The sequence below is a fragment of the Rhipicephalus sanguineus genome, chromosome 6 (genome assembly GCF_013339695.2).
Source record: "Rhipicephalus sanguineus isolate Rsan-2018 chromosome 6, BIME_Rsan_1.4, whole genome shotgun sequence".
Lineage (NCBI taxonomy): Eukaryota > Metazoa > Arthropoda > Arachnida > Ixodida > Ixodidae > Rhipicephalus > Rhipicephalus sanguineus.
This window is the reverse complement of record NC_051181.1, coordinates 7,750,705-7,763,761: the sequence shown is the minus strand read 5'-3', so window position 1 is coordinate 7,763,761 and position 13,057 is coordinate 7,750,705. Positions and strand designations below refer to the sequence as shown.

The 13,057-nt window shown below is 45.6% G+C and overlaps 1 protein-coding gene across 1 annotated transcript; it reads left to right on the top strand.

Moving 5' to 3' along the window:
- Positions 1-9,035: 9,035 nt before the first annotated feature.
- On the top strand, positions 9,036-10,556 carry LOC119395734 (uncharacterized). The gene has a single exon (XM_037662742.1). The coding sequence runs from the start codon at positions 9,036-9,038 to the stop codon at positions 10,554-10,556; it is 1,521 nt and encodes a 506-aa protein (XP_037518670.1).
- The last annotated feature ends 2,501 nt before the right edge of the window (positions 10,557-13,057 follow it).

Below are 13,057 nucleotides of genomic sequence, written 5' to 3'. Positions count from 1 at the left end.
GAGCCGTTGAAAAAGCCTTGGACGCGCCTATAGGTCGGCAAACTCACTCATGAGTCAACTCACTCAGACTCATTCAGACTCAGATCGGGCCGTGAGTCTGAGTAATATTTTGGTGAGTTTGAGTCCGAGTGAGTCCGGTTGAAGAAAATTATAGTGAGTCTGAGTTCGAGTGAGTGCAGTTAAGGAAAATATTGGTGATCCTGTGTCCGAGTGAACCCTAAGCGCAAAATATAGATCTTGAGTGAGTCTGAGTGAGCTCCACCTTTTGTTGCCGACTTATGGTTCTATCTACTCATCTTCAGCCTTACTATCAGCCGTATATCGGCTTACGTTTATACTCAAGTCTATTCACACATATCTCGGCACACTAGCATTCATGGGCCACCTCACTATTTATTGATCAGAGGGGTGAGTTGGGGAAGGGGTGCCATGACCTCCCTCCGCAAACTCTTTCATGGGAAGTTGATAAAAATATCTCGTGTGAGTCGCGTATTTTCTAAAAATGTCCTTACTGGATCAATATATGACAATGATGATATATGATGATAACTCGTATTTGAAGGTACAAGATAAAAATGCGTATCATGAGCACTGATTATGCGAGATATTGGCGTAGAGAGGATTGACGCCAGGATTGATAAAGCTAATTTTATGCCAACGGACTCATGAGACGACGTCTCAGGCTCACTCAGGCTGAGTAATATGTTGGTGAGTTTGAGTCTGAGTGAGTCCAGTTGAGGAAAATTTTGGTGAGTCTGAGCCCGAGTGAGCCCTCAGAACAAAATATATTTCTTGAGTGAGTCTGAGTGAGCTCCAGTTTTTTTGCTGACCTATGGATGCGCCTGTGGGGGTTTGTTTACATCTGTCGGTGTCCACTGCCGATACATGTTGAGAAGCAGTCGTCGTCTGAATCTGATAATTTAGAAAAAAGTATGCTGTTCTGTGTAGTCGTCGCCACACTCACAGAAGAACTGAAATTCTTTTCACAAAACTTAGGCAAACATGCGTTTTCTTCGTTTTTTTCTTAACAGAGCTGTTGCCGGCATGTGCGCGCTGCTTACGCACAGAGGAGGATGCCATTTTCTAATTGCGGTTTCCAGAATCCAGTCCTTTCTTGATCAAAATGCATTCTATGAGCACATTTCTAAATTTTTTACTGCACTATTTCCTCAAGCCACAGAGAACTCAGCAAAATTAATCAGAGTATCTTAATTGCAGCGCCCCAAACGTATCTTTCAGTGTAGACGAGCCCAGCTCGTTTTCGGTGGGAGCAGTACAAACCGTGTCGAAGAGCTAGGCTCGTCTTTGGTAGGAAAAGGGTTAAAATATGAAAACCGTTCAAGAATGTTCCAATACATGAAGGTGTCGCTTGCGACGAGTGAAAACATGTGCAACAGTTCCAAGTTAGTGAAACGCGGTCCCATCGAAAACGAAAAAAAGTACACATGTTAGTACTCCCCTCTGAAAAAGCATTGTCCCATTGCTGCTAACAGAACACGAAAGTGTGAATGCATGCAATCAAATAAATTAAGAAAGCAAGTTGGAAATAACGTCCCATAGTCCATGAGCATACACTGTAAGGTTTAAGCCGCAATACATGAAGGATTTCAGGCCATGTGCAGTGCCGTTATGACTGCATCATGCCATTGGGCTAAACGTCATAGTTCAGTGCACCACAATATTAGAGTATATTATAGGGCCCGAAGTATCGTTGCAGAAGCTTCTCGGTAAGCTCATGTTGGTGTTCCAGCATGTAACACGGTCAATCGCTATTAAGCCCGCTTGGGATCAAATTTTTGGGGTGTGCGAATATTCGAGTTTTGAATTCGAAACGAATAATTTGATTCAGCTTTCGAATAGGTAGTATTCGAAGTTTTTAATGATTCAACAGGACGAATATCTAAACACAACAAAGGCCAATGGTGCAACTTAGGGTGGGGTGGCTAAAACTAACGCTAACGTCGTTACAGTAGGCCTTTCATTAACACCTTTGCCGATATCCTGGTTCATAAGCGAGCACATGTTTATTTTAAAGGAGATTATGTCATTTCCGCACGTAATGGCTCCAGCAAAAGAAGGCCAGGGAACAGTCTGTGAGACTGTCGAACTGTTAATGTAAAAAAATAACCAGCACACTGAGCTCGGACCTTATAGTCAAGAGGTTGAAAAATACTTCAATGAGTCCCTGATCACAAGAAAGGATGATCCTTCGAAATACTGGAAAGAGCTATCCAGGAATCTCCAAAATTGCTTTGCGACACCTTCCCATCCCTACTACTGAGGTGCCCAGTCAGCGTGTGTTTTCAACTGCAGCATACACTGTAGCATCACAGTGAGAGAGCCTGAAGCCAGGTCACATGGAACAGCTTGTGCTTCTGCATGACAATTTGTACCCTTTGGGCAGCAGTCACTCACCGCGTTAGGTCCTCGAGAACATCAGCACATTTCATTTCTTGGTTTTTTCTTGCAATTTTCAATAAAATATTCTTTATTCGATTGGAGATTTTTGGCTACTATTCGGCACTATTCGATTTGAAGTCGATTCGAGATGAAATTTCACTATTCGCACGCCCCTATCAAATTTCTCAACAGTGATTGGCTTCCTTTTACAGTTAGCGTAAAGCAGCCACGTCGATAAAGAAATTCGATCCAGATCAGGCCCGACCGCGACCATTAAGTGACTGTGTGGTGTGACACCAGTATTAGTGCTAACAATTTTGCTCATTGGATGTAAAAGATTTTAAAACGACTGCATGTTCAACAAAATTTTCTAAAGGAATTTGAAAAGTTGTCCCATCTGCTTGTTCTGCACAACCTATTTTTCCTTGGTTGCCCACTGATGTTCTTTCATTGCTATATGGTCTTACAGATTGTTTTCAAAAGTGACTGTTGATAGTGATGTGGGTCGCGGGAAACGTCAAAAGTATAATTTTTCTCTGTTCAAATGGACATGGTACGAAAACAAATTTGCACTATATTTCTAGCCTGAGATTTCATTCTATCTATGTAAAAACAAAGCATGAATCGGTTCAGAATAAACAGATATTTAATTACAAAGTAATTAGGAATGATTACTATAACACACATAAATGAACGTATTGCGACATTATTTTTGTTGCAATATAATATCGATTGCCTTGAAATAACATTGTATCGATTTGACACATTTACAGATAGTTCTTCATAGGTGGCGTCTGAAAGGGTTAAAAGAGATCAATAACTTCATACTCTGAGGCATGTCTCATCACCCTGCAATCATTAACAAAATAAGAATAGCTTTTGTTGCCGTCCGCTGTGTTAAACCAACAAACCCAGGTGGTCACGGCTTAGCCAAATTTATTGTGCTTTCATGCTATAAATCACCAGAATAAACTACTGATTGAAGTTGTACAAGCTATGTGTCACACAGATTTTGTTTACAGTGAATTATCTGCAGATAATGTTATGGCTGAATATTTCTGTATATTGTGTGCATCCACTACCATATCCAACAGTGTATCTGTGTGTATTTTGTGTTTGTTATCACTTGGATGCTACATATTTCTTTTTTAAAGTGGTCAGTAACATTTAGACCATGTATTATGTTCCGCAAGCAACGTTTCGATTCGTAACACTGCGATTCCAAGCACTGTTTCACTTTGTGCAGTACAAATGTTGTTATTATTATTGCTGGAACCCTCTTTCTGCAGTGCCCTCGGGTGAAATGTAGCCACGGAATGAAGAAATAAATAAATAAATAGCGCATGAGTAACGTGGCTTCATAACATGCACTACATTGCATTTGTACTAATTAAGTGAAGCACATGTAGACAGTTGTGCTAGTTTGGATGGCACAGAGGGACCGACTAATTCTCCTTGAGGACATATGCATAGTACACCGAAGGGGGGGGGGAGGTGGAAGCGAGATATAAACAAGGGAACCACCCAGGCCTATGAGTTCCTGCTGCTTAAATCCCCAAGAGTTCCCACAAGGATGGGCAACAGTGTGGCTGCAGACACTGCCAGATTCCACCATTACGAAATGTTAGTTGGAGCAACTTGTAGGAAATCTATGTAGCAACCACTCTATCCTATGTATGACTGCAACCACGGCAAAGGTCCACCTACCCTTAAGAATAGTCAGGCTGATGAACTTGAAGCAGTATTGCTAATGCCAGCAAACAGTTCTCAAAACCTGCTACTGCAAAAGGATATGTATTCACTTCCCGAGGCAACTTTATACTGCCTCTGTTCAAGTTGCTGTACAGTAGCAAGACAGAGACCTCAGCATGGCAATCTGCACTCTAAGTCACTACGAGCTCGTACAGTGACAGACAGGACAGAATTCAACGTGCCCTAGACGAGGTTGAATCATACACAGCAGAAGTTGTTATGAAGTGCGCTCCAAGATAATCAAAATAAAAATATATTTGACCACCGAGAACCCTAAACCAACACAGCTCCACCACTACATTTACTACTGCTCGATGGAGAACTTATCCAAGGAGTCTGCACTTGCTAGTGCTTGCAATGCATGTGAAAAAAATTCAAAAATTCCTTTTCAAACTGAAGTACACAATGCATAATGTTACTAACTGTATTAAGAATTTCACACTCAACAGAGGAAATAATGGAGATAGACACTATGAAAGTAGGGCACGCCTTCGTCATGAGCAAAATAACTTGCACTCTCCCATTCCAAGATGCGCAACAAACTGAAATCTACCAAGCAAATTGAATAATTTTGATTGCCTGCGAGGTGGCACTCGGTCTGCCCAAAAACATGAGCACAGACTGCCTCATCGAACTAGGCATGACCAACACATTTGAGAAACTTGCTGGGGCCACACTTATGGCCCAGCACAAAGGACTCAATGCAACACACCACGGCACTCTGTGTTGATAAGACTTAGAGTCACTGGAAAAATGTTTCCATTGAATATAATATGACTGTGTTACCCCTCAATGCCTCAGGTATGTAAAAATGGAACCGCACTTATGCCACCTGATGTAGGAGCAAGAATCCTCGTGCCATGTCACATGAACCCGTACTTCCAAATAAAACAGCCACAAGCCTGAGAAGCCACCCTGCACAGAAGGCAGTAGGATGCAAACATCTACTTTACTGATACAGTCTCATCCTCAGAAGGGAGACAGCGACTTCCAGTACCAGTGCACACAGCGTCCCGCAAATGCCGCCTTACGACTACTTAACAACGACCCAACAATGGGTCGTGGAAGGTGTGGCTTTTCAATCTGTCAATGGAAACGAATTGGTAACCCTCGAACAGGCCCGTTGAGCTGCAATAGCCAGTGGGGCCATGGAGAACAGGCTCCACCCTCAGTAATCAAGCAGTCTTCATTTCAATTATGTTGTTTTCAATTCTATCTTATTTGTTGTGTCAAAACATGAGGTTAAGTTATTTTGTCTGAGTATTTCATAGATGGATGGGTGGGAAGCAAAAGAATAGTTATACTGGTGACGTAACCTGATCATATAATTCCATGATTGCATGGTTAACGTGTCATAGTCAGTTGCAAAATTGGTTTATTGACACCTACGTATAACTCAAGCAGTCAGTCCGTGTTTATTTTTCAGCAAATCAAGCACAATGGTGAAAAATGGGAGATGGAGTAAACGTTTACTTAGGCACCGCCCACTGTAGGAGCAATTACAGGGCATATGTACTAGCAAAAGCAAATAGTTATACATGCAAAAGACGAATAATAAATATCAACTTCTACAAAAGAGAGCATTACCGCATATAGCATCATATTCGTACATAACAAAGATAATAGAAGACAATGGCATAATGGCATCTTTGTTGTATGCTTGGTGAAAACATGACGATATACCTAATGCAGTACAATTTAAAGAATATGTACAGTTGTAAAAAGAATCTAATTACGGTGGTATTTTTTGAATATGTGAACTTCAATGTGTTACTTCTCATATGCATTAAGAGTTGTTGGACATGATAATTGTGGTTGGCTGTGATAATCATCAGGTTACTTTATTCAAACACAGTTCTATGTAGGTACAACTCACCTATTTATGTTATCCAGGCCATGCTCTTTTCATTTTATAAAAACATAGCTCTATATAACTATCCAAGTTGTTAATACCTATATGACACATTCGGGTGTGCCAGTAGCTTAGGTAGAGCTTGCCATATATAATTCAGTAACATTGGTTGCCCTACACAAGCAAATCTTTGTAGTGAAAGTGATCAAATGAGAACACATACATGGGTGCTCTTAACAGCTACCACAGTCATTATTCAATCATTCTCGGATTTCATCATTGCTGAGAGCAGGATCATACACGCCATGGCACTGCTTATTGTTGTGCACTTTGATAATGTACTATGCATTGTTTAATTGTTGTGTGAAGTATGGCTAGGTATATTAAAGGGACAGTGGAAACCATTGAGACCTCAACAAGAAATGTGAATATTATGTTCACTGCAAACACTTTATGTTGGCATCAATATAAATATTCACTTTTATGTAAGTACTGTATTCTTGAAAATGTGTGACAAGCAGCTATGTATAACAATCATTAGATAAGTTATAAGAAATTTCATGCATACATTACTTTCACTTAAATGCTCCATCAAGCTTACCACTTAGGTATGTAGAACATTTTTATGCACAGTAAGAACTTGAGGCATGGGTGGACAGATTTTGTGTTTCTGGTAGAGTAGAACTATTGTGTTCAGAAAATTTACAAGTTGCAAGAATTAAATTTCAACAAGGTTGTTCTTTTGTGCTGCAGTTTCTCTGTGTGGTTTTATATGTGAAGAAAAAGATGACAGCAAGAGAAGAGAGAAAGAGATAACATTAGCTTGTGTGCAGCAGTTTCTGGTAATAAATGGGCACCTAAATAGTGACTAGTAACCCATGGGCCCAGGGCCGTCTTTAGCCAATGGGATGGCCCAGAGTTTCTCTTTCCAGGCTGACATGAGGTTCAAGCCACCAGGTTCAAGTGTTATTGGTTTAGTGGAGGCACCGGGTCCCCACTTGCTGCATAGCAATTGTCGAATGCTTAGGGGTATACTGGGCTCTTCCCAGTCTGTAATGACTTTAGATCTCCCTGTAGTTAACTGTGCAGTTCCCTCTTGACCTTAGAAGGAGCACCTTGGTGGCTCGTTATGTAATTGCTCAAGCAATGGCATGAGCCGCCTCATTTATGGGAAGGTATAGTGTACAGGTGCCCGATCATTTGGACAGAATTTGCTGTTCGGTCAGCGAGATGCACCCCTGGTGAAGTTGCAGAGTGAGGCTTTGGAGTTTCTGATTACATATCTGACACAACCTTAATGAAAACCAGCAGATGATGAAGCCAAGCAAGGTATAAGAGACGTTAATTATACTGTTTTAAATGTATCACTGTACAAATTGTGATATAGATGTGAAGAAAGTAAAGTGGACGAAAAGACAACTTGCCGCCATCAGGGACCGAACCTGCAACCTTCGGATAACACGCTCAATGCTCTACCATAGCTCAATTGGTAGTGTATTTGGCATGTTATCCGAAGGATTGCAGGTTCGGTCCCTGATGGCGGCAAGTTGTCATTTTGTCCACTTTACTTCCTTCACATCTATATCATAATTTGTTCAGTGATACACTTAAAACAGTATAATTAATGTCCCCTATACCCTTGGCTTCGTTATGTGCTGGTTTTCGTTAAGGTTGTGTGAAGCAAAGAAATGAGCCCTTAAAATTCCCTTCTTTCATTGATTACATATTTGGCTCACGTGGAAGCCATTGCCAATGCAATGGGCAATTCCTCGGCTTCTTAGGCGTTTTCAGCACACATTTACCCTCCCACTTTGGGATCGCCATCTGTTACAATGGACACGTTGCAAAGAGCTATGAACATTGTCACATCATTCCTGTGTTTTATTCTGTGATTTGGGGTGAATCTTTCTAGGTAGGGGGAGTAATTAAAGATATCTGCGTACATTATGGGGAATATTCGCCCTTATGCTGTCTCATGCTGTGTAGTTCATTATGTCAATAAGTTCACTGAGTGTGTGTGTGCCCATAGGACTCTGCGTGAGTCGTAATATTGCACTATCTTTAGTGACCACTATATATAGTAGTCTTCCCTGGCATTTGGAGTTTGGTACGGTGTTGCACACAGCTCATGATAATGAAGGCCTGCACTATGCGTACCAAGTTGGCCTCTTTCATGGCAGAATGACAACTGGATATCCTTTAGATAATTAAGCCACATCATTTGTTTGGCGTATGGTTTAGCCTGTGTGTGGTGTATTGCACAGTTTTTTTCTATCTGACCATTGCTGTCACCTACCCACAACATGATGCCATAAGCTTACAGGCCATGCTTTCATGCTTTCATGCTATTCAGTTCTTCCAGTAAGCGTATACATTCAGCACAAAGGAAGACGGAACCGATCCCCAAGGTGTTCGCCAGCTTTTGAATTCTATGTCACCTGATCTGATCTCCGTAAACAGGGGGTGGGTGCTCGAGCCGACGTTTCGACAAGTGGACTTGTCTTCTTCAAGGCTGGAACTGATTTCAGTTCCAGCCAAGTCCACTTTTCGAAACGTCGGCTCGAGCACCCACCCCCTGTTTACAGTTTTTCATCGCAAGTTTCCATCTTTCACTTCCTGCCGTTTTTTTGGATCTGATCTGATCTCCCCTGTTACGATTACCATCACATGGTACACATGGTTGTCCTTACATACATGTATGTATATGTTTAGCTTCTGTAGCTTCTCTATAACAGCCTTGTGTGTGATGCTGTCAAAGGCCTTCGTGAGACTCATTCTAACGATTGCTTTGGTATGCAATATCTGCAATCACACGTCTATTATGTAGGGTTCAATTTGTAGCATAATGTTGTGTGCGGACGGTTTTGGCCTGAACCTGATCACGGTATGCAGGAAAAGATCGCGGTCATCAATGCCGGAGTTTCGATTGAGATTTCATACTGAACGGACGCGCCCTTTTTCGCTCCGCAATTTAATGCCATCCGTCGCTCGGCGCCTCCGCGCGCAGCCCTTCTAAGGGCTACCACGACACATGGGACCCGTCTTGAGACAGCGGCCCCGCCCCGCTGGCGCTGCAATGCAGCCTCGCGCGGTCTCTGATCCCTCTACAACAGGGGATACATCAGCACAGCAAGCAGGCACCCCCCCTTCGGCGACCTTCGCGTCGTTCACTAACACGGCGCTCCGACAACAAAGCCACGAGCCCGCAACCCCTGCACAACCAAACAAGCCCATACATGAGAGAGAGACTTCCCAAACAAGTACCTCCTCTCCTGCAGCAACTGAGGAAACGGAAGCGTCCACTGCCTCGTCTTCCTCTTGGGAGCACGCCACGCCTCCCTCCTCTCCTGCCACCCCCGTGGCCTCAAGCGAAGCTGGCTCGTCCCGCTCGTTCACCGCATCTCCTTCTATCTCGCCTCTCTCGGCTGCCGTGACAGCGGCGCCCGTTCTCCCTGCCGCGGCCGTAACTGGGCCAAACACGCCCGCTGCAACTTCCGCTCCCCAGGGCTTCGAGCAACCTACCACCTCGTCACGTCCCTTCCTGAGTCAACGATGCGACCAGGCCACCCCTATGCCGTGCCCAAACACTTCCGGGCACACCATCATCTTCCGCCCTGTCGGGAAGAAAACACACTTCCTCGCTGTTTCGAGGGACAACATTGCGAGCTTCCTCTCCGGATTCCCCGCTACGCGGCGAGTTCGTGTCAACTACCGGCGCAACCTCGTCGCCGTCGATACACACCAAGCTTCCGACCCCACCTCCCTGCTACAGGTGGCTGTCATCTGCGATGTGAAGGTCAGAAGCAAGATTCTCACCACGAACACATGCGTCGGATTGGTCTTCGGAGTTGATTCTCGCTTCGACGCCGAGTCCATTTCGGCCAACATCTCCTCATCAGTCCCAGTGACTTCCTGCGTGAGACGAGGCAAATGCCTCACCATCACTTTCGAGGGAACCACGGTCCCCAAGGAAATTTTCCTATATAAACAAAGGCGTCTCGTTCGTCCTCGCCTGCCCAGGCCGCTCCAATGCACCCGTTGCGGCCGCTACGGACACGCCACGGCCACCTGCTCGCTTGACGAGCGCTGTCTTCGCTGCGGTGCCAACCACGCCGCAGAACCCTGTACAGCAGAACAACCACGTTGCGTCAATTGCAACGGCAACCACGCCTCAACCGACCCGCGCTGCTCTTCCTGGCAGCTTCAGCGCAAGGCCGCCGTCATCCTCGCCTCATCCGATGGCTCAGTGACTCGCCGCCAAGCTCTGGAGCGTGCCGGGAACGTTGTACACAACAAGCGGGGCGGTTCGGTTGTGACCAAGGGCCGTTCCTTCCGCGATGCCCTTACCGGCGGCTGTGGCTCTACCACCGCCGAACCCACGCCCTCTACAACGAGTGCGCCGGCCCCTCAGGCCGACCCCAAGGACGTTGTGTTGGCCGCGCTCGCCGCAGCCATTCGTGCAGTCCTGCCCTTCGTTCCTGACGATTCACCTGTTCGTGCGTTGTGCGCCGCGGCTCTCGCCGCGCATGATGTCATCGCGCCCACGGGATAACTCTCCGGCCGGCGCAATCATCGAGGATTACGCGCTTACCTTGTGAGTGCTGATCACCTCTGCTAACTCTTTTTTTTTTTTTTTTCTCCTGCAAGTGCTCTTTAAGCAAGCGCTATACGCGCCTAACCCTACGCTCCTCACGGACCGTTTACTCAACTCCCTTCGGCGTTGAACTCTCTTCTGTCCGCTTGTTTCGCACAAGATGTTTAATTACATCCCTTCTCCTTGCCGGCCTCCTTCCCGCTCTTTCCTTTCCCCTTCATCACGGGAGCAGAGTGCTACCCCCTAATATTTGTGTGTATATTTATATATGCGCATCTATTTTTTTTTTTTTATTATTATTATTATTTTTTTTTTATCCCTCCCTTCTCTCTTACTCCTTCTTTCATTCCTACTCCCATCCCCTGTGCACTACTGCTGAGGTGTCCTCATCTAGAGAGACAGTTGCGGGGTGCACTTATATCTTCAAATCCCAAATTTTATAAGAACCACTTCCCCCCCCCCCCCCCTCATCAATGCCCCAAGCTACGTACGTAGCTTCTGGCTTGGTATGACCATTTCAGCATGTCAAAATAACATTAATGCAATCTGAATGTACTTAGTCATATGAGCATTACATAATAGGCTTGCCTGTGTTCGATGTTATTGAAATAGGCCGGAGGTTATCTTGTTGCACCTCTTTTCTTGGCTTTGGGATAATTACCATCTGTGCAGTTTACCACTTATGTAGGTGGCTGTCTTGCTTGCCAGCATTCGATCAGATACTGGGTGGGAGCCATGATAGAATCATCACAAAGATTTTGCCACATCTTGTTAATGATTCTGGCGGGGCTGGGCATGGATTACATGCAGAACCTAATAAGTTTCACCCTGTCCTCCCCTCAATTATCGGGCTGTCTAGGTCCCAGTTTTTCTTCCCAGCTGTACGGGCAATTGTTCCTTGGTTGTACAACTTAAGCATCGCGACTATTTCTTTTGATGTCTTCCTCAGTATGTGATAACTGTTAACAAGAAAAAAGACATCGCATGTATCCATGTATTTTATCTGGGCACAGTAAGAAAAGAACACAGCTACTCAACAGGCTTGCACAGTATTAGAAAGGAGAGGATGCCAGTCTGATGCTGTAACTTCTAACAAAAGTTACAACTTCAAATAGAAACTCATATACGTAGGCATGCGCAGAAGGGGGGCAGGGGGGCACCCCCCCCCCTAGTCACCTAAGAAGAGCGGGGCGCAAAGTCTGCCCCCATACATTGACTTAATATGGAGGGGGGGGGGCGCCGCGATGAACCTTCGCCTCCCCCCCCCCCCCCGAAGGGGAACCCTGAGCACGCCTATGCTCATATATCTATCAGTCAAAAGGACGGCCAAGAACAGTGACAATAATTTGAGCAGGCACTCGTGCTTTGCCATGGCCGCGGACTTATGACGCAAGGTTGAACGGCTTTGGGAGAACTAGGATATACGAGTGAACCTTGTGAAAATTCTCCTACTTGCAGCGTTTTTTTTTTAGCACCGTGCCTTCGCGGCTAACTGCGTAGATTCCGCAGTGCTAGCTGGAAAGAAAACAGACAATTTGTGCAAGTGAGCGTTTGTTTTCATTGCATTTCAGAACGGTGTCATCGGTGGCAGGGGTTGCCGTTAGCTTATAGCAGCACTGCATCCGCCCCCCCCCCCCCCCGCCCGCCTCCCCATTGCCGGCACTGCGCACTTCTATGATATGAAGAGGAAGAAATTTTATTCATGACCTACACGTCTGCACGTCGCGATCGATGGCCTGATCGTCGTGAGCGTGCAGCGCTGTTGCCGCGACAGGTTCCCTACCTGAATCATCGCATTAGAGACGTGTGCGGGGACGCCGTGTTCTTGCAAGTTGACGCGCACACACCTTCAAACGCTGCGATGTCGCGCCGAACGCGACCTAGCGCAAATGGGCTGATTGTTGCTGAGAATGCCTGAGATGCGGCAGCAATAACTGAATTTCAACTATTGTACAGCGTAAAGCCCCTCTATACAGCGTTTCGGGCGTCCATGACCGCATGCCATGCAACTCGTGCCACTGTAGAACAGAACGTAACCGCGCAAATGCTTTGTTTACGTCAAAATGCGGAAAATTAAACCCACATAAGCAAAAGTATTTGAGTCGTCTGCTGGTGATAGTCGCCGCCATCGAACACCGCTGCAGTGACGAACGGTTGCCAGCACTTCGCGAACATCGCGTCGGCCAATCAGCGCGCGCATGCTGTCCGCTCGTGCGGTCCCACCGAGGACTGTTGCGGAAGCCTCCCGCCTCGAAAAGCGGAACGGAGCAGAAAAACGGAGCGGAAACGGACGTGCGGTGGCAGCGCGGTGAGGCCTTAACCGAACGAAACACGGAAGCGACGGAGTCCCGGTTCCGTCAGTCTCACTTGGCCGTACACGCTGCAGACCACTTGCTTGGTTTGTTTCGACAGCTTTTGGTACTGAAGCTTCTTGAATATCCTTTGCGGCGAGGCAACTG

Bases quoted from the DNA above. Each gene is read 5' to 3' on its own strand.
- LOC119395734 (XM_037662742.1), top strand. From the start codon at position 9,036: ATGGGACCCGTCTTGAGACAGCGGCCCCGCCCCGCTGGCGCTGCAATG.